We start from the raw sequence: 22,161 nt of genomic DNA on the forward strand, positions 1-22,161 counted from the left end.
TTCGTATTTTTTTTTCGCTACCTACTTAAATTCCGACTATTGTCCTGTGATATTATGTCATCTCTATAATAACTACCTACCTTTTATTATCGAGATGTTCTTACTAACTGAAGATGTCTTTATTTATATTTCTAGTCAGTAATTGTGTCCTTGTCTTGGACTGCATACTGTTATTTAAGATAAAATATATTATATCGTTATACTACTGTAATTATCTATCTACCTACACACATACATCTACGTACGAGGTCTCTACAGTAGAGACTCTACTATAGCGATGAAGACGCCATCTATGCTTTATATCAAATAACTCTATGTGTGTGTAGAACTCTACATCGCTTTCGGCTGAAGTACAAATTGAGTGCCTTCGATTGTGTTTAACAATAACGATAGATGTCGCTGCGCGCTACGTAGTGTAGCAAATTAGTCAAGAAAAAAGTAAATAAACTCACGCCAAGAATTCGTAGTGGGGTTAGCAGTAAGTACCACAACTATTCAGAAAACATTATTTGATTGAAATATCATTATTGGAACCTCACGGATCAACGAAATTTTTCATTTTTAAAATTTATGAAACAAAATATGGTCCCACCTACACCTACTTAAAAAACCAAAATATTTTCGTAATTCAACAATAGCCGTTGAAACGATTAAGACCTGCCATAACATAATTATTTTTATGAATGATTAGGTATGTCACATATACACTTCTCATCAAAAAAATCGAAACACTTCCGTTTTCATTATTTCTGTCCGAATTTAACACAAAAAAGAATTCATACGATGAAAAAAAATACATAAATGTATAGCTGGCAGTTTGGCCATTACAGTAATAAGCGAAAATTCTAAATTCAAAATTAGAATTTCATTTGTTTATCTTATAAACGAAATGAATCACTGTTTTGAGACAAATGTGTGTTTAGGGTTGGAGTACATTTAGCGTTTAAAAACTAAAAATTGGCGCCTATCCTTAAACTTTTTGTTTTTTATTTCAATACTGTGACTTTGGGACGTCTGAAAAAAGGTTTTTTTTCTAAAACGTATGGATACTTCGCCCACAGAAGCCGCCCAAGTTGTGGCATTGCTGGATTCTGGCCTTAGTCAGCGTGTTGTGGCTGCAAGACTGCATCTAAGCCTGTCATCTGTTCATAGAGTCTATAAACGTTATCGGGAGACTGGTTTGTTCACGTGCCGTTCAGGATCTGGCAGGAATCGGGTCACTTCTGAGCGAGATGATCGATTTATTGTAACAACTTCTTTAAGAAATCGACGCCTTAACGCTTTTCAACTGCAGCAGCGGCTTCGTGTTGTACGAAGGGTGGCTGTAAGTGACTCTACAATTAGAAGAAGGTTGAAGGATCGTGGACTGGTACCGCATAAGCCAGCAAATGGGCCGAAATTAACTGCAGACCATCGAAGAGCGCGCCTTAACTTTGCACGTGAGCACCTAAATTGGTCATACCTACAGTGGAGCAAAGTTCTCTTTTCTGATGAGTGTAAAATTATGCTGTATGGTAACGACGGAAGGAACAAGGTCTACAGAAGAGACGGAGAACGCTATGCACAATGCTGCATTGAAGAAAAGGTCAGCTATGGTGGCGGTTCGTGGACGGTTTGGGGAGGAATCAGCGCCGACGGTAAGACAGAGCTTGCTTTCGTGTCTGGGCCACGTCTGCCTGCACTAAACTGTCATCGGTACGTCGAAGAGTGTCTCGAGCCTCATGTGATGCCCTATGCACATTTTATTGGCAACGGCTTCATATTCATGCACGACAATGCTAGGGCTCACACCGCGGGCGTCGTACGAGATTATCTTAACGAAGTCGATATCTCTATTATGGAATGGCCAGCAAGAAGCCCGGACATGAATCCCATTGAACATCTGTGGGATGAATTAAAGAGACGAATTCGAGCAAGAGATCCTGCCCCAGAAACACTTAGCCAGCTGCAAGATGCAATCCAAGAGGAATGGGACAATATACCACAGCATGTGATCGTGACTCTCATCCGATCGATGAAGAACCGTATGGAAGCAGTAATTAGAGCTCGGGGAGGGAATACAAGTTATTAAATAAACGTTTTTTAGCTTTTTTTTTCATTTACGTGTGTTGTTTTATCCATTTCCTTTATACTCCATACGGAATAAAAATGACTCATTTAACAAAATACGAAACCTATGAAAAATTCATTTAAATTTAGAACATTAACATTAAGATTTGATAAGCTCATATTACTCACTATTAAACGACATTTAACATTTATTCCTAAATGTACACATTTTTCTGATAATCCTGACAAAACGTAAACTTGCAAGGTGTTTCGATTTTTTTGATGAGAAGTGTAGTAACAGATAACTATTTACACGAATGCAAATTAATGTTTATTTGATCTGACAAGCAAGCATAATAATGATGTCATAGAAAAAAGTTGTTTACAATATTGGTGTAGGGAGGTACCTACCTACTTAAAATTGTATTAGGCACCAACTTAATGTTCGGCTTCTTGGTGGTGTTTTCCGAGTTCATGACAAGTACCTAAGTATCAATTAATAAACATTTTAGCCTAAGTTACAAACACACTATATGTGTCGCCTACACTTTACATAGCAATTTGAGTTGAAATTAAGGTACTAATTAGACGAAAGGCTAGATTGTAATTTCAACATACATTACATAAACAGCCTATATACGGCCCACTGCTGGGCACAGGCCTCCCCTCAATCAACCGGAGGGGGTATGGAGCGTACTCCACCACGCTGATCCACTGCGGGTTGGTAGAGCCATTTGGGCTAGAAACCTGAGACCAACGGCTTATCGTGCCTTCCGAAGCACGGAATCGTCTTGTTTTCTTTATCGGACAACCAGATGGTTCAGCCAGCGATATCTTATCCAAACAAAGGACAGTCTCATAAGGTGATTTTCGATGGTGCCCCCATCGGGAATCCAACCTGGACCTCCAAATCGTGAGCCCAATGCTCTTACCACTGCGCCACGGAGGCGATGGCTGTTTGTGTGTGTAATTTCAAATGAAGTACAAATATAATATACTTCTTCTTCTTCTATCGTGTGGGTTGAAAGATAGATTACCTACCAACCTCATTAACCCTGGTATCCAGGTTATTAGTGAGTCGCTAAAGGCTCCCGATTTGACTCATATAACAACTACGTACTTATACCGTAAGTAATAACCGGGACCAAAGGCTAAACGTGCCTTCTGTAGCACAGAACATCTTACTTTCGGACTATCAGGTGATCAGCTTGTAATGTCCTAACTAAGGTCCACAAAGTGATTTTTGTCATTTGTCCCCACCGGGAATAGAAATGGATATAAGTATGTAGGTAGTTCATAGTATTAAAAAAAAATGTCACCCAAAATGTTTGTTGGAAATGAATGAGCAGCCTCGCTTTATCATGTCCCACGAAACACAATGTGTCACACACTCGTTTATAGACACCAAAGTGCCTGCGTGAATTTATACGCTACCTAAATTATGTGCACTTTCGGTGGTGCAGGTAAATTGCCTAAGCAAGTGGCAAAGGTGAAATATTGTTTCCAAGTACCAAGACTTCTCGTAGGTTCAAGCTACTATACAATACTAAGTAGGCAATGACACGTTTTAATAACTCACACAGATTAGCTACGGCACGTTTATGCTGATTGAACTGAATTTCTAAGAAAGTAATCTAATCACGGATGCAGCTTCTTCAGAAATAGACGTCTACTGAAACATTGAAATGTGAAATAATAAGTAGGTGCTTACATAATCATTGTTGAGTTTTAATTATCGTAACCGATAAGTTACATTTATTAGAAACTGCCTGCCTACCTACATGCTTATATTTAGTTTTTTAATAATAATATAAAGACGATATGAATTTACGCAGAAGTAGGTAAATAAAAAATAGTTTTCGTTGTGTTTATATATACCTACGTCAAAAGTGTTGCTCTATTGTAGAGCCTAGATTGCAAACATTAAAAACATTGCAATAATTTTTGTTGACAACTCAAAGAGAGATGTTTTATTCTTTGAAATAATAATGGCATCCTTATACCTACGAAATCATATTAATAATTTAAGAGTCAATATTCTATATACTTAATAATGATTATTGTTTGTCTCAATATGACTGAATGTGCTGAGTGATAAAACATCACAATGTATTATACCACATTTACGTACTATAATAAACATTCATTTCATAGTGTATAAAAATAAATAAATATTTATAATAAATATTCATAAATATATTTTTTTAAATAAATATTTTTATGCTGATATATTTTTTTATTACTTACCAATAGTTTTAACTTTCGTTTTGACGTTTCGGAAAAGTATCTCATTTCACTAGCTAGTGATGTAGCCTATTGGCCGTAAGCTTTTATTTAATCAGTCGGTTCTACATGCTTGAATCTGCCTGTCATAAAATTTACGTGAAGCCGTACTATGTATTTTAAATTGTACTATATTAAATACCTATATTAAATATTAAATATGTACCTATATTAAATATGTTAATTAAATACAGCAGATAAATGAAGTTTTATAAAGAAAAACGCTGCTAAAGAAATATTATTTTTACAAAATTCTTAACAATAAACGTAAGTAAGTAAGTAAGCTCAATCAAATGAATTAGGTACTTAATTTGACACAGTATTCAATAATTTAATATTGCGCGATTGTACGTATAATGAGAAAGTTATTCGAGAATTCGATGATCGCTCGTCTATCATTCAAAAAGACTAACAAAGCACCGGACGCCAAACCACGTGCAGTGTGAGGGACAATTGTCTTTTCAATATTCTCTGGCGCATAAAAGCTCATGCATTGGACTTGAATGTAGCCTTTCATCCCGGCTGGGACGCAAGTGCATGGAGCATCCCCTTCCCCCGCCTCTGCGCGGGGAGCGCGAGCGTCCCTCAGAGGCTTACCTGCGCATGCGACGCTGCGCGTATAGCCTCAGAGAACCGCTACCGACCGCAAAGATTGTTCGCGGCAATGAGGCAACTAGGTACAAACTGCCTACAATAAAAGTTACCTTCCTAACAACTTATAGATAAATAATAATAATAAATAGCCTATATACGTCCCACTGCTGGGCACAGGCCTCCTCTCAATCAACCGGAGAGGGTATGGATACCTAACTTAATTTTATAGTTGTTATTTAAAGGTTCAATATATGAATTAAACTGATTGTTTACTATGTCTTCTCCTTATAGAATATCTTATCAGTTTCCAGTAAATTATTAGAAAACAGTGTAAGTATATTAAGAATTGTCAGAACGAAACTATTTTCGTGGAATTACATGATATCGGTTGTTTTCATTTGGCCGATGTAGGTAGGTACCTACGTAAGTTTTGTATAAAAGTACCGGAGGAAGCCAGTCGGCACTGTCTCCCCGGCGACATAGTCTTTGTCCGCTTGACAGGCAGCGGCGCGGTGCGTACGCCGCGCGCGGCCGACTCTATACAAGCTGCGCCTGCGCGCCGGCCACACGCCCCAAGCTCTGTGTCGTGCACGCCCGTGACCAAGTGTTTTGTGACGTTTGCTAGCATGTTTTCTTGCGTGTTTGTGTGACTCATGTGCTGACACCATGTGGACCCTGATACTCTTGCTCGTGCTCCCTCTCGCCTGCACGGCTGACTTACAGGAGAGAGGTAAGAAGCTCTTAGCGAGACACGCTTTTTTCAATAACTTAAACCTTACCTCATTTTTTGCTTTCACGTTATAGCAACGGTTTAGAGTTACACAACCTTCCTATTAACCCAAAATTAGCGTTTAATTACTGTTTCTGCAATGTAAATTGAATGACATTTAGAATTAAACCGAATTTAAGGGCGAGCGCCAAGGTTGAAAAAAATAATACGTATTAAGTAAAGCAAATTCGGTTTTCTGAATAAAGACAGTTAGTTTTTATCATCGACTGCAACACAGTTTGTTAGTTTCAGTATTTACAGCTAAGCTTGTTGTCTATCTAGTTCAGTAAACCGTTGTATTAACTACCTACCTATAGGTTTCATTTCTTGAGTGACTGTATTTGTAGAGATGAGACCGGGTAAGGCAAAATGTCGTTAGGTTCAAGTTGTTATTACATCTTTATTGTTTACTTTACTTTATTAACGCGTTAAAAAATTTAAGACGTTATAGTTATAAGTAGTAAAAATACCTATCTACTCAATAGTGACCAATGAATCCCATAGCACAACCACCAGGGGCGAGTTAAGATTATTTTTTGAATACGGTGCTAGGTGATATTTTTTTGGTGGTGCTCACACATTAGGCTAAATAGTTGTTTGGATAACGCAGCCTGAACATAAGTTACATTGCGAATTAATTAATTATGTACATATCTACATGACGCTAATTAGCGACTCCAGTAGACAAAGAAAAGCTTTAATGTCAGACTTGCTTATTATCTACGCACATAAATTATTTACTCACGCTTGCGTAATGTAGACCAGATTGACAGAGGTGAGATAGCCTGATATTTCAACCAGAGCATGTACAGCACAGATTCATTGTCTAGTTTGGATATCGCCGGTATCCTAACAGCCGTCAGAATAGACTACTTGACAACCTAGTCGAATATGAGATACTTACATTTTACGAATCGTCTAAACGAAAGTTTTCTTTGGACTTTGTATGGAAACACTTGTTATGAAGGAAGTACTGTCATCAGAAAAGCGACTAAACGTACTCACAGAGTGAGCGAGCTTAAAATTGCCACAATTATTAAAAATAATTTAAAATTAAAATTATATTATTTATTGATCATGTTAGAGAGATCATGGCTTCAATTTCTAGATTAGAATTTTATATTTTATCTTTGACCAAGTCAAATACTGTATTAAAGCCACGAAGGTGCTGATGACCTTTGAAAAACTTGTAGTGAGTTCATTCATGTTTTTGATAGGTAATGGGAATGTCGGTACCTACATAATGTCAATGTATCGATTTGATGTAGACACACAGGTAAACAGTTTTGTAGCTTGGAATTTGTAAACATTAAAAAGGAATCAATGACAGAATCCAAGGAGAACTCTGAAAGTTTTCAATGGTGAGGTTGGTTTAAGGCGTCGCTTGCGCCGGCCAGTCCCAAGTTCCATAGCGTTAATTGTTTAATGGAAGTCTTCTATTAGCCTGCTATCTATCGTGCAACATCTGCCCGAGCCTGCCCAGTCAGTAAACCAAGAGATGTTGATTTTCAAAAGTATTCTATTGTATTTAAAAATTGTCTGTCTACAAATGATGGAAAATTTGTGGTGATAGATGAGTATCTATTTGCTCTAGTGTTCTCGTCAAGCAAAATCCGAGGTCTCCGTTGGCGTGTAATTGTTATAGATTTCCTGAACTAAGTACGTATTAGGTACTTCAACGCCAGGTCCAAACTTTCTCATGAAGAAAATCTTTACCTAAATATTAAAGGTAAATCAAGTGCATAATATTTTGTTTATTTCATATAATAAATACTATCGTGCTGCCCATTCGAAAGATTAAATGTTAGTTTGACAGGACCAAAAGTAGTTCTATCTCTTTCTTACTGTTATCGTAAACGAAGGACGGCACTGGACAATCAGATGCCAAAACAAAAGTTTTGTCCTCTACAATCGGCACTTGTATGGCAGTACTTTTAGCTTTGCTATGTCAACGTGGCGTAACCGCAGCTATTGTAGGTATAAATAAAGTCATTCGCATTATTTTGCTTGCGGTTGGTTATTAATATTTTATGGGTCATTCTTTAAATAGGCAAATTCATCTTTGGAAAATGCTTATATTATTTCTTAGTATTCCATCGAGTGTGGTATGTGTCTCGCATTTCCATGTTGTTCACGTTTAAAGATGAAGTCATTGAAGCTCTGTTTGTATATTAAGTAAGAAATTTAAATAGGTACTTACATACGTATTGTTAAGCGCTTACGCTTATCTTTACCTTGAACTATAAAATTTTAAACGTGCGTAAAAGATTTTCTTGGGTGGTTAGTAGGTAATAGGTTACACTTACAGCATTTTAGCCTCTTACACTTTACGGTTAAACAAATATAAAGATTAATTAAGTCATGACATGTTTATAAGTAGGTACCTTAGGTACCTACCTACATAAAAACAAGACAAAATATTTTGTTATTTGATTTTTAGTGAAACGGTAAGGTTTCTACTTAGTGTATTATAGAAATCTAGAGATTCTAAAACCGGTCGATTCGCCTTAAGAGGACTTAGAGTATTTAACGATTTAACGTTGAAATAATTTCCATTCATGGTAGTAAGAGCCAGGGTAACAGCATTTCTCTCCAACCAGCCCGTGATACTCGCCATAATTGGCTCCCTACCGGAAGAGAGATCAAGTTAAACTGGTTTCACACTTATCTTTACCTCGAACTATAAAATTTTAAACGTGCGTAGAAGATTTTCACAGTAGATTAAATCTAGTTAAACTGTTTTGTGACCACTTGGGTGGTACGTAATAGCATTTTAGACTTTTGCGTTTCGCGTGTTACATATTAATATCAACAGGCGTATTGGAGACGACAGTATACAATTGACTGCAATTTCAACTCTAGCAACAATAATAAAATTTTACTGACGCTCCAGGCTACCCATTAGTTCGACCTGATTGGCTTGCATTTCGAGTGTTCTTAGTACTGAAATTAAAAAGAAACAGACGACAATAAACAGCTTATATATATCCAGCTTTTGGGCACCGGCCTCCCCTCAATCAACCGGAGGGGGTATGGAGTATACTCCACCACTCTGTACCAGTGCGGGTTGACGACAATAAATTAAAAAAATATATATCAGTGATCCCATGTGAAATATGATTAAAATATAATACGAAAAAATGTACTTACCCTTCTTCCGGAATTTCAATAAAACGGAAGTGAACACGAGTAGGTGCTCGCAATACGGGAAGAAAGCCAAAAGACACCCCTAGTGCACATCCCGTCGCACACACAAGCGCTCCACTTTTTGTCTCAGGTTTGAATCCCAGTTCAGCGGATACGACACCCGTTACCACTTACCACTGTCTTAAAGTTGTAAAAGCTTTTAAGTTACTTCCGTTTCCTGACATTTTTAATAAGTAATTGGAATTGATTGAAGTCTCTTCACTTTTTGGTTTTGTGGTTTAATTATTACTCGAAACTAAATGCTACAACCCACTACTTACCTAGGTACTTACTTCAAAACTTGCTACCTCATTACAAAAATTTCATAGTTATCTTGACCAATAAACATAATTTAGTATACCTACCTATAAAAATATTTATTTATCATGGACAGGCAAACTTTATTACATCGATAAAAAACAATTCGTCTGTTTTTCTATTACCTTTTCACGTCTAATTAAACCACTGAACTGATTTGGATGATAGTTGTGACGTAGTCAGTGGTATCCCGTTCCCAGGAATGTTTCCACTTTGGGAACGTTCCCGGCAGTAAAAGGGCGCAAAAGTTATGTAAAAAGAGCTTTATTACCTAATCTTTAGGATCAGATCAGAGTACAAGAAAGAACAATTTGAAAAAGAAAAGCAGCCGGTGCCTTTACCATTGAGGATTTTTTACAACGGGAATATTCCTCCTTTGGGAACATTTTCGGGGACGGCATTTTACTTGACGTAGTAGATTCGAGATCCAGGAACGGGCACAGACTACTTTTCAGGCACACGGGTTGGACCTATTGTGTACTTCCTAGAGACTGACATAGAATGTAACTAATATCTTTATTCAGTAGGTAACTATGTTCATCATCATCGGCCCATTAACGTCCCCACTGCTGGGGCACGGGCCTTCCCTATGGATGGATAAGGAGATCGGGCCTTAAACCATCACGCGGGCCCAGTGCGGATTGATGGTTATTAACGACTGCTAATGCAGCCGGGACCAACGTCACCCATCCTATGACCGGCCTTTGCGAAAGTTGCTTAACTTCAACAATCGCAGACCAAGCGCGTTAACCGCTGCGCCACCGAGCTCCTCAACTATGTTATATTTATGAATTTGAATTTTTTAATTTGAGAATGCCTATCGCGATATCTATTTAACCGAAATCCACGCCGACGAAGGCGCAAGCAACACTTAGTCTCGTAATAAATGAGTGGCTTAAAAAAAATGCATTTTATGAGCACTCAAAGATAAGCCAATCTGAACCACAATAAAACCGTACTAAGATAAGGATTAAAGTTTTCCATACGTTTTTCTGTAATGGGCACCTATATTTGAAGAACAGAATTACTTATGCTCCGTCGTGATGATAATGTGAGACGAAATATATGATTTTGATATTTGCAGTCTTTTAAAATATAATTATCAACTACCTACTGACTCACTTCTTTGAGCATTTATACCTTACACGAATGTCTTCACTGTGCTCCCGATAAAAAAACACTCGACATTACGACCAAGATTGCTTTTGCAGTCGACATCACGTCAGCACTTTACAGCGCATTCCCAAACAGAACGACATTATTACCTTCTGGTTACCATTCGAATATTAATCTTATTACATGGCATTTAATACGAAGTTTGTTTGAACAATAGCGGGTCTGATACGTAATATTTTTCATGAGTGTCGTTTCTGGTGATTTCACTAGTCAACACTGGGCATAGTGTTACGCGTTTTGCTTATCGAATAGCCTTCGGCCAATTATAGCAATAACTAATGCGAGGACTAGGTATTAGGTAGATTGTAGTGAAAAGGCAGAGATGGTCACTTGTATAAAGAACTTCATACTGTTGAATTACAACCTCAATGTTTTGAGATTCGAGAGAAGACGTCGATTTAATACGAGCAGTCTCGTGACTGACGTAATGTGTCGTTGGGAGACTATTAGGATAATTAAAACACATAATACCAGGATTTTAACTCGGAAAGAACCAGGTATTATGTGTTTTAATTATGATAATAACCGCGGAAACCTTATACAATGTATTAACTATTAGGATATTTGGCTATTATGAGCATATAAATAATACCAGGAATTTCTTATTCTTTATTCAATTTAGTTTAAACTATTCCATCACAACATAGATTCAGAGAATTAAACATGGAACAGTGTATGTATTTTCCTTATTCACATAGGTAGATGAGCCAAAAAAGTATTTCAGTAATTAATAGCCATAATAGATCCTCAGCCTCAACTGAGTTTCCGTAGTTAGTTACAGATAAGTGCCTAATCATATTATGGATTCGTATAGAATTGTACTTATCTAGGGGCTTATGAGATTATTCCTTATGTCGGATACAGTATCATTAATCGTTGAGGGAATCGGTGTAAAATATCTCTTTAATTTCGGCTAGTAATGAATCACGGATGATCACGAATGTTTTTTGCCAACAATCGGCCTGAAAGCGATTGTTTTGTTGACAAAATATTGCGGCGGCCATTGTTCTCCACGATAACTGCGACGATTGTGTGCGCACTCTCACTTTGTGCCGCCCTTTTGTGAGTTTTATACTTTTTGATTGGCTGACACCTGCGCCGCGATAACGGCCAGAGCTTTCCCAAGATCTAAGTCATGGCTAGATATTTGCACCATCGTCCATATTAGCTCCCAGCAACTCCGTGATTGATGCCTGACAAATAGGGTGGTAGTAATAAACGAATCTCAGCTGAGACTGCCATCAAGATCATGCTCAAGTCCCTGTTTTTAGTATATAAGAACTGTCATTGACATGATCTTGAGAGCAGTCCCAAAGCTGAGATTAGTTTATTAATACCACCCATAGACAGTATTCGTACATTATTCGTAATGCGTTGGCAATTTTATACACATAGACACTGAAAATTAGAATTACTTTTGTCGGATCATTTTTTCTGTGATTACTAGAAGGTAGATACATTGCGCGATGTCACGTTTTATTCCATTTTAAACAATAGTTATTTTAATAATTCTACCCTGTCGTGCGCACAAGGGCAAGCCTACATCCCGTAAAATAGTTAAGTCATTGTAAATATAGCATTATTACCGTCACCGAAGTAGATTCGAGATACATATCTATTAAGGACTGGCCTTGTATCAAATAGCTGTAACAATGCTTATATTGTAATGTTATCTGCTAGACTAACTGTTCGTAATTCTTATGCATAGGTACCTACTTGCTTTAAGAGAAATATAAGATATAAATTGTACAATACCTATATGAAAACCCGACTGACTTGTGGACGGTCCAATATAATGATGAATTAATTTGAAGGTGAAATACCTAATCTTTGGTTTACTGAATATAATAATTGGCTAGTCTAGACAGCCTCGTATTTCCTGTAGATCAGAACAGACATGGCACTTTACTTGTATCTTGAAATTCTGCAATAAAATACTGAGATTGGACTCAAAGTAGTATGTGAGTTACACTAACAGTACTTACATAGTAAAATACCGGCTGCATTTTTACTTTTTTTATTTATTATAGAGCTCTCTGCAATTACTCTGTTCCCGAAGTTTATAGTTTCTAGTGTAGTTTTTGCCCTTGCTTCGAGCACGTCATTGTTTATGGCAATTAATAAACAGTTGAAGATGTTATCGGCTTGGGAACGCGGCGCAAGAGGCTGTTACTTGTATCACAACTTGTACCCTTGAGGGCATCGCATGCTTTATCTCATAAATCATACAAGCATTTACCTACTATTTATTTGTTTTATTTATTCACATTTTACTTAGGTACATACTTACGTCTTTTTCAAAATCAAAGGGACAGGAAGAGTGATATGACTATTACTAACTACCCTAACTAACTGCAGGACGAAGATAGAATCTTAAGAAAAAAAATGTGTTACTTACCGATCTTCATTTCAGAACAAACAAGACATAATTGCCGTGTACGTCTGATAAAGTAAAAGCGTAAAAGGATTGTTAAAAGGTTATTGGCTATATATATAGTGCTAATCGTTCCACACTTCAACATTCCAAACTGCCATTCTTGCTTCGATACAAAAGTTACAACGCACAACTTTTGCGTTGCTGCGCCTCAATAATGTGTTACCGTAGCCCTGAGAACCACTGTTCAATGAGATGGAGTAATAGGGCTATGAGCCTGCTTGTGAAAATACGAGACTTCATAAAATATAAGCAAGCGGGAGGCGTCTCCTTCCGAGTAATTTTGTTTTCCTCCCACTCAAGGGATGATTTCTGGGATAAACCTGTCCTGTTCTTCTCTTGGTTTTTAATTTCATCGAAATCAGCTCAGCGGTTTATCGTGAAAAGGTAACACATATTAGTATGAATTAGTCTGATTAAGACAGTGAAGTGTAGTTTATTACATTTACAAAGTACACATAGATAGATTTCGTAGGAAAAAGCATTTCTGCAAAACGTTTATTATCTGTTATCGTTCAATAGTTGACACGTTTTATCGTATCGGTTTTAGGAAATAGACATGGGTTCGTCACGTCTCTGTTTTGTCGATCGTCACACTGCATTGATAAAAATATGAAAGATAAATACCAATAAAAAATATGAATGGCAATTGTCAATCAAATGTAATGGTAAAATCATTATTTGTGCACAAGGCATAAAGTACTTATTGGTTTTAAGTTATTCGTTTTGTTCACAGGTTTTGTTAGATAGATAAAATTATATTCGACATGGCAATTTTGACTGCATGTTGTGTTAGTGTGTGTGAAAAATAATGTTATAGTATACTTACACAACAATTATGAGTAAGTACATCATAACATAACTTCACCGGTAACATGAAATTAAAAGGTAAAATTACCTATATAAGTAACAATAATTATTATTGTTTAGGTATGTGTGTTTGGAAAATAACTGTTCGACAAAAATATAGAAGGTTTAATTCGACTTTAGCTGTAAGCATCCCAAAATACAATAAAAAAAATAAAAATTGCATAGTGAAATGTGCAGGTCGCATGCTTTTTGCAATTGTTTCTTTTACATGAATATAATAAAATAGGAAAAGATCTCTTGTCTAAGTCGACTTGGGATTGGGTGTTTATCCACTAACTTGAAGCCATTGATTTATATGTATTATCTTACTATACCTTACAGTAGTAGTGAGGTGATAGATATGTTGCGTAACTCCCTCCTATTGATGAAAATAAGCCTATTCCTATGTATAGCTTTCATCATCATCATCATCATCAGCCCATTAACGTCCCCACTGCTGGGGCACGGGCCTTCCCTATGGATGGATAGGGAGATCGGGCCTTAAACCACCACGCGGGCCCAGTGCGGATTGGTGGTTATTAACGACTGCTAATGCAACCGGGACCAACGGCTCAACGTGCCTTCCGAAGCACGGAGGAGCTCGAGATGAAAACTTTTTTTTTGTGGTCACCCATCCTATGACCGGCCTTTACGAAAGTTGCTTAACTTCAACAATCGTAGACCGAGCGCGTTAACCGCTGCGCCACCGAGCTCCTCTGTATAGCTTTATGCTGAAGTAACTCTGTAGATTTATATTTATTATTAAAATCCTTAATTGTAGTACCCGAGTACCGCTACTGTAATATAGAGCCCATTCCTAATAGCGGCGACTTCCTCTGACGTATTTCGCATATTTTTCCCATGGCCGGACCAATTAAAGTAAAGCCAAGCGCACCTACTGGCCTACTTCGTAGCGATTTTGTAAACATTCGCTAATTGCCCGATAGAAATTGAGAAATTTATATCGAGAGAACGGTAGATATTGTTAATCTATTACGACGGTTTGCGGCCACCTTCTAACTTCCAGGTTTTATATATAACTACTCAGATCTCTATTGCACATTAATTAACAAAGTTATAGTTACAATATGCAACACTACCACGACAAATAGTTTTGTTTTTGTTATTTATATACCATTTATTGTGACTAGATACAACATTGCTGCATCTAATTCTTTTGTTTTGTGAATTAAATACGTATAAGTAAATAATTAGTCATACCAGTTTGTTATTTTAAAACAAAACAAGGTTTAGAATGTGTCTAAGACAGTAGTATCGTCATAATAAAGATACTTATTTTTAAACACAAATTATTAAACAAGTATGTAAGTATAACTGAATCACATCATAGTTTCCCTACAAGGCGAGTATGACATGATATTCTGACTATAATTAATAATAGGCTCGTTCATATTGTAACATACTTAAACCAATTAATTAGTGCTTGAGTAAATTATTGTTTGGTGGGAGGCAATCTTATATATTTTTAGAAACAGATTGTCTTCAATGTTTTAGTGTTATTTAGTCGCATTAGTCTATCGTAGTACTGAGTTCCAAAGATATTAGCGGATGTGTCGCACGTTACAGTTTCCATGTCGTTTGAAGCTCATATAATCTAATTGCTGAATGCAATAGGTGCTGGTACTGCAGCGACAACTGGGCGAATATGACACCGGATGACACCACGCATTTAAACACGTTCATAAGTATAAACGTAAACTAAAGATGTCAACATAAAATAAACAACTAACAATACCAATATGAAACTGAAACTGATAACCTTAAAGAATGATTTTCGACAAGTTTTTGTTTTTGCTACTCCCCCTCCCCCTGTTTTGTAGAGTAACAAATTCAAATTCAAAAATATCTTTATTCAGTAGGTAACATAGTTACACTTTGAATCGTCATCAGTATTTGCGTGAAGTACCTTTTGGCTCTGTTCAGCTAACCCAACTTTTAAGAGCCCAAATTGGCTTTGCTCTCTAAATGACCCCTGAACTGAATGTCTCTGGATAGTGCGGCATCAAGGATCCCTATCCTTTCTTGAACGGCGAGGGAGTGTTTTCAAATTGTGGCGCTACGACAAATGGATTTCTTAGCAGTGAACGCACCAACCTGTGTCTTTGCAGTATTAATTGGACTAAATTTAACCGGCCCCATTCCGAGACCGGATCTTTTATTTTTGTAGGTTTGCGCCAGAAGGCATTAACTACTTAGCCGGACAAATGGAGAGCGCTGGGGGCTCTCACTCGGTACAAAATTTAAGACAACAGTTTTGACGAGTATGCCCAACTAAACGCGAACCGCGGCTCAAGGCGTGTTTTGAAAGGATTATATTTGAAAAAACTACTTTATGAGTGAAAGCGCTGAATGAGGTTATTTTCGTCGACAACACCGGCTTCGACTCCTGCACTAAAGAGGCCTCAACTTTAGACACAATTCTACTTTCTTCCCCCGGTGTCTGACAAAATTTCACACGACCCTTATATTAGGCAACTTCAGTGCCATTACGCGCATAGAACTGTATGTTCGTGTGCAAGGATCTATCGATCCTTGTCGATTGATATCTCAATAGCTTGTTTTAATTCAGGCTTTAGGTAATCCCCTATTTCACGAAGGAAACATAGTCTATAGATATAGAATCTTAAACACGTCATTAACTAGGATTCTTAGAAGTGTCCTCTTCATAATAAACCAAACATTTGAGAGCTAGCAGTAACACTGACATGTGCGGTGCGCACGACATACAAGAATATAAACAAAGCATTCGCGTCCGATTTTTTTATAAATAATACTTAGGTATTCACAATTGTAATTTAACACTATTTTTCCCATGCAAAAACTGTCATTAAAATTCTTGACGGTTGATTTACTTCAAGGGCGGTATAAATAAGAAATTTTTCCGATTATGGGTTCTGCGCTTGACACATTTTCTCAAATTGATATAGTAAATAAAAAAGCAAACGCTAAATTTTAAAACAAGCAAGTGGTTGTTCCACTCCAAGTAATCTCAAATCCTATTGCCCTCCTTAATAAACAAAGGACTTTCAGAGTACAGACGCATTCCTTCGAAAAATATTCAAATGGGATTACATTAAGACAAAGTCAATACCATGTCACGCTCAGCCGATTGTGTCGTACAACATGTGTTTGTATGGGTGTCATTATACGAGCACACATGGGCATCATAATACATTATAGAGAACAATGACGACAAATAAACGCCAGATACGGTACCGCAAACTATGTAGTTTGGCGCCATCGTTTTACCGAGACACCTCGCGTTTTATCCTTTTATGTAATATGGTAGTTTAACAGTGTCCCTGGCTACTACAAGCATTATGGTTTAATGACATACATATCACAACGATATATTTTTTACGCGTGTAATTAAAAGTTTAAACAAGGGGGTTGGCAGATTCTTACATCTTAATCTTGATTTTTAGATTGAATGTATTCTAGTACCCATGTCTATAATTATAACCCTTTTTTTCATATAAATTGATAAGACAATACAGTTAACAAAAAGATTTAAATAAAAATTGACAAAAGTATTTCTTTATATAACGGTCTTATTTCAAACATTGACGGTGACATCAGACACATTTCTCATAAACAATTCCACTGAGCAAGTCGATGATGGATGAACAATTGTACGCCGAATACCATCCAATTACAACAAAACATGATATCATTACATTACACCCATAGATCTTATAATTAGTTGAGTCACCGCGCACCTAAGGAATTGGGATCTTGGTGACGACGGTTACCGAATAGTGGCGAGAGTTCCCGACGACGGCCGAAGATTCCCGAAAGTGTGGAGGGGGCGGTCGGTAGCCCGTGACGCCTGGTCAGCCGACCGTGGCGGCTCCTCCGCGAGCCTCCACGCCGCCGCGTGCCACCACATGAGTACTCAACTGGACGATGTCCTTCGTAATCACTGTCCTAGAGGAACCCTCGTACGATAATCACCAAATAGGTAAAGATGGCTTAGAATTACTTGTGACATAGAAAAAATAAATTGTTGAAGTCCAACATTTTCTGAAACTGACAACGCAACATAGAAACGTAATACACCAACTGCATAATAAAAGCAGAGGCTATCACATAAACAGATATTGAAACTGGTCACGAAATCTCTTGTTTTCAAATGCGTAATAAGTCTTTTCAATTGAATGAAAGAGTTAGCACCCAATCTAGATTACTTACGTCTAATTTGCACAATGCTTCGTTAAAGATATATAAGCTTTATGTCATTTCCGAAGTGAATTAAAGCGAATTAAAAATACGTCGGGCGAACATTCGCATGTCACAAATGAGGTTAATGATTTAAAAGAACAAAAGTGAGGCCGCAGGCGCAAGTGCCATGACCAACATTCACACAGCCGCATCACGATATAGATAGCTAATCATTGCAATAGTGTCAATAACACTAGAAGAAATAATTACTAAATACGTAACAAAACCTCCTACAGCGCATGCGATATTTTTTTACCGTCAAGATCTTTCTTGCTCTCTTAGAGTGCGACTACCAAAGCTTTTTCAGTCTCAAAATAGATTTCTAGGCCTAGTAAAAAACGCGATAGATTTAATATATATATTTTTTAAATTAATATGTATTTTAATGACACTGAAAAAGGGAACTAGTACACAACAGAATGTTATTAAAATCGAATTAATAAAGCAGTAAAATATACTTATCTTCTTATTACCTACGACTTTAAGACATCGTTTTCATGTTATTTAAAATCGGAAACATTAAGATTACACACATAAATATTTAATTTCAATCATATAAAAACTTCTCAACATTAAAAAGTAAGTACGTATCAAAATTATTTTTATAATTCTGTAACAGGGCCGACTTCTTTTTTAAGTAATATCCCTAAACATTTTTTGTGTCTGTCCGAGGGTCTCAAAGTTGAACCTTTGAAGGCTCATATTACGTACCTACCGTGTGTATATTTCAAGCGAGAACATAATATGGTTTGCTACATACGGCCCTTTATAGGTTAAATTTTAAAATCCTCTGATAGACCAACAGATGGACAAGCCGACTCTGTACAAAACCGTAAAAATTTTTTTCAATGTCCCGTAATAATTATAATATGTGATTCACTATTTTTTTCCAATTTTGAATAATATAAAAAAAATGCCTAAGTACGTAAATCATGAAATCACCAGGATCGGTCCCTATAAAATAGGAAGTGAAACGCTTTATTGTCTCGATTATTATGATTCCTTGACTGTCACATGCCTTGGTGGTAAATAATTAAATATGCATGACGAAGAACTGCTTCAATACTTTCGACCAGGATGATGCCATATTTACTTTGTGCTTACCAACTCATGAAGTCACGTGTCGTTTACCTGTGTCAATAAGTATTTTCTACTACCACGCACTGTTATGGATGGGTGTTATCGTTAAGCCTAGGGCTGTGATTTCAGTTGAAAATGGCCATGAATAGACGGAAAAGTGTAGAAGTTGTAATTCTAAACAACACACGAAGAAGTCACACGTGTTTGACCTTTACGTCAAAGATGATGGAGAAGATACCATAAACATTCATAACAAATAATAAGTTAATATTTTAGCTACAATTTGCCTGACATAATCTGTCATATACCTATGTAGTAAGTTAATAGAAGTTTATTAAATAAATATAAAATAAATAATCTTACTTAGGATGTGCAGGTAGTAATTATTAGTGTAGTATAAAATATTATAATAAACTGTTTATTTTTAGTTTAGCAGTAGTATATAAATTTACCAAAATTAACGTAACTTATCACTTTATAGATTAAAGACATAAGTTAAATTACCAAATTAGCGCTAATAATTAGCAATCTTTACAATTTGGGCAAATCCATTTATCCATCTGTTTGTATGTCCCAAAATAAATTGCTAGGTCTGGATCAATAGTTGGTTCATATTCCGTAGAACTCGAATGACTTATATGGTGTCCTGATATTAATGGTGTTCTTATTTTTATTGAAAAGTATTATTATTTTTAAGTTTTTAACCCTCGACGTTAAATGGAGAGGTTATAAGTTTTATCACTTTGTCTGTCTGTCTTTCTTTGCACTTTATATCGCGTTTGTTTGAAATTTTTTTATAGGCTTACGAATCATCTATCAGGAACAAGTCTTAACGCTCTCAAACGAAATGATTCGCCAGTGTAGAGACTGAATGATAGTTAACGCTCATCAGAATCAAGATGTACCTATTCAATCATAAATTTTGTAACCACGTCAACTTAAATTTTGATTTAGATATACTTACCAATATTACGGAACATAAAGTCAAAGTGTTCTTTGTACAACCCTGCTAAAATTAGGCAGCTATTAACAATCACTGTATGTCAGTCGTATCTAACGACAATAAAATCAGTCTTTACGACAGTTTAAATTCTAGCCGCCTCCTGACAGGCTTGGGGTGATAAGCAACGTACGGTGGTTATGTGAGAGTATGCGGGATGCAAGATCCTCGTCTTACACCCTGCAGCCATCAGCTGGTTGAGTCGAACAGTCGCCGGCTCACTCACGCGGCCCCATTGTGTTGTTACGCTCGCCTGCGCCCGCGCCACCACGAGATGGCCTCACGGTTCTAACTTCACTATTTTTTATTTTATTTTTTTACGTCAATACTCGCTACTAGCTGATTATGGTTGGTATCTAACATCAAATGAGAATATTTTTAACATCGCGTTCTTTTCGCGTACTTACTGATATCAAATTTGTTTATTTGTGTTCACATCTTGATTAATATCATTTACCATTGTAAGACGGAACTACTTGACTTAAAAGTCGTATAAAATTGTGTAAGTAGTAACATTGCGTTATATTTTACTCATAAATAGAAGCGCAAGAACACACTATCTCAGCTACGAGTACTCGAGGCATTAGCTATATACGATTGATACAGGAGGTTTTAATTAATTACTTAATTCAATACTTCAAAATTCCGTGTATACAGGTAATTTTGATATTTCGTGATTTTGCGTACTTATCTATTTTCCGTGAGAAGTTATTTTAACTGCATCATCAATTCATCACTCACAAACTACCTAAAGGTGTGAACTTTTCTACTGCGACTACCGAATATTTTTTTACAATCGAACTCCATTTCGAAGCAATCACTATTATTTTTTGGACGTTTTTTAACCAAGTCCACATAATAGCTAAAGTGGCAAAGCAATTTAATGTGAAACGAATGTACCTACTCGGCGGGAATGCCTCCTACTATAAAAAGCAAGGCTGCAAAGTAACAGCAAAAAACACACTTTGAGTGTGTGACTTACGTAAAACGAAACGTAAAGTTAAAAGATTCTAATTTAAAATGGGTAGGTACAGAAAAAATCTGTTAAGGTAACAGAGTCAAATAAATAAATGATTCGGGGTTATTTCGTAATATCTTCTTTCGATAGATATAATAATGTAAAAAAACCTAACTTACACCCCCGTTGCTAAGCGCCATATAAACAACAATATCTAGGCAACGGGGGTTGCCAGATCTGACGCCAACAATCTATCTTGTAAAACATCTTCTAGCTAAATACGATAAATTCCTAACAATTGTTCGTCATGAAGATAGGAAGGCTTCCACGTCATCACAGACAGACCGGTAAGATCCGCTGCGAACTATCCTAATGTTTTTGAATCATCATCAGCCAATTGATTGCAATTGTGACTGCGGCACGTCACCGGATGTTGCTCTTCTCGTCTTTATAATAAATGTCATCTTAATAACTAACTGATTCAAATGGCATTGACATAAATTCGAAAAAAAATCGCTTATGCGTAAATCTCTGTCACTCAAGTACTTATAGCATTTTTTTAAATAATTAACAATGTTCAGTTGGAACATGTACATATACATACGCTTAAAGACTTTAATTAGTATTTGGATTTATACTGATCAAACTCTCGTGCAGCCATTATACTCTCGAATTAAAGTACACTGAAGAAAAAATATCAATTATGCAATATGCCTATCATCATAATGATAAATACGTACATAAATATTATCATGTTTTGAATGACAAATACATTTTTATTGCACAACGCTTCGAAACGGTTTGTTCGGAACAGCAGCTGCTTGAGGTCAATTGGGATTGACCCTAACACTGCAACCTAACTGAATCAAGATGAGCAGCATCTTCTCGCGACCGATCCGTCGTAGGAACCTTCTTAAATCGGTTGGTTAATTAGGAACCGCTTCTTGGATCTCTTACTCCCCGAAGATGCATACGACCAAGTGCAAGAGCCGCCACGCTTGGAAGCTTTTCTTACTGCGGCAACGTTTTTAATTTGATCGCATTAAAGCCCGCCCAGATGCTCGTCATTAAATCACCGAAGAACATATGCGGGTTACCACGTGTTTGTAACTTTTTTCTAAATAGGCCAGTCCTTTGATACACTGTGCCCTGAGAAAAACATTTTTTTACACAATATCCGCTCTTAAGACTGAATACTTGAAATCTCAACTAATGTGCAGTCT

General features: G+C 36.7%; 1 protein-coding gene across 2 annotated transcripts in view; it reads left to right on the forward strand.

Moving 5' to 3' along the window:
* Positions 1-5,413: 5,413 nt before the first annotated feature.
* Positions 5,414-22,161, forward strand: part of LOC126379824 (epidermal growth factor receptor) — a 96,675-nt gene continuing 79,927 nt past the window's right edge. Inside the window, exon 1 of one of the 2 annotated variants that reach the window (XM_050028754.1) lies at positions 5,414-5,656. In XM_050028754.1, the coding sequence (XP_049884711.1) occupies positions 5,593-5,656 (64 nt within the window). In that variant the 5' untranslated portion in view covers positions 5,414-5,592. The remainder of the gene's footprint in view (positions 5,657-22,161) is intronic. The other variant, XM_050028755.1, reaches the window with a different exon arrangement.

This window comes from Pectinophora gossypiella, chromosome Z, assembly GCF_024362695.1.
Source record: "Pectinophora gossypiella chromosome Z, ilPecGoss1.1, whole genome shotgun sequence".
Taxonomy (NCBI): domain Eukaryota; kingdom Metazoa; phylum Arthropoda; class Insecta; order Lepidoptera; family Gelechiidae; genus Pectinophora; species Pectinophora gossypiella.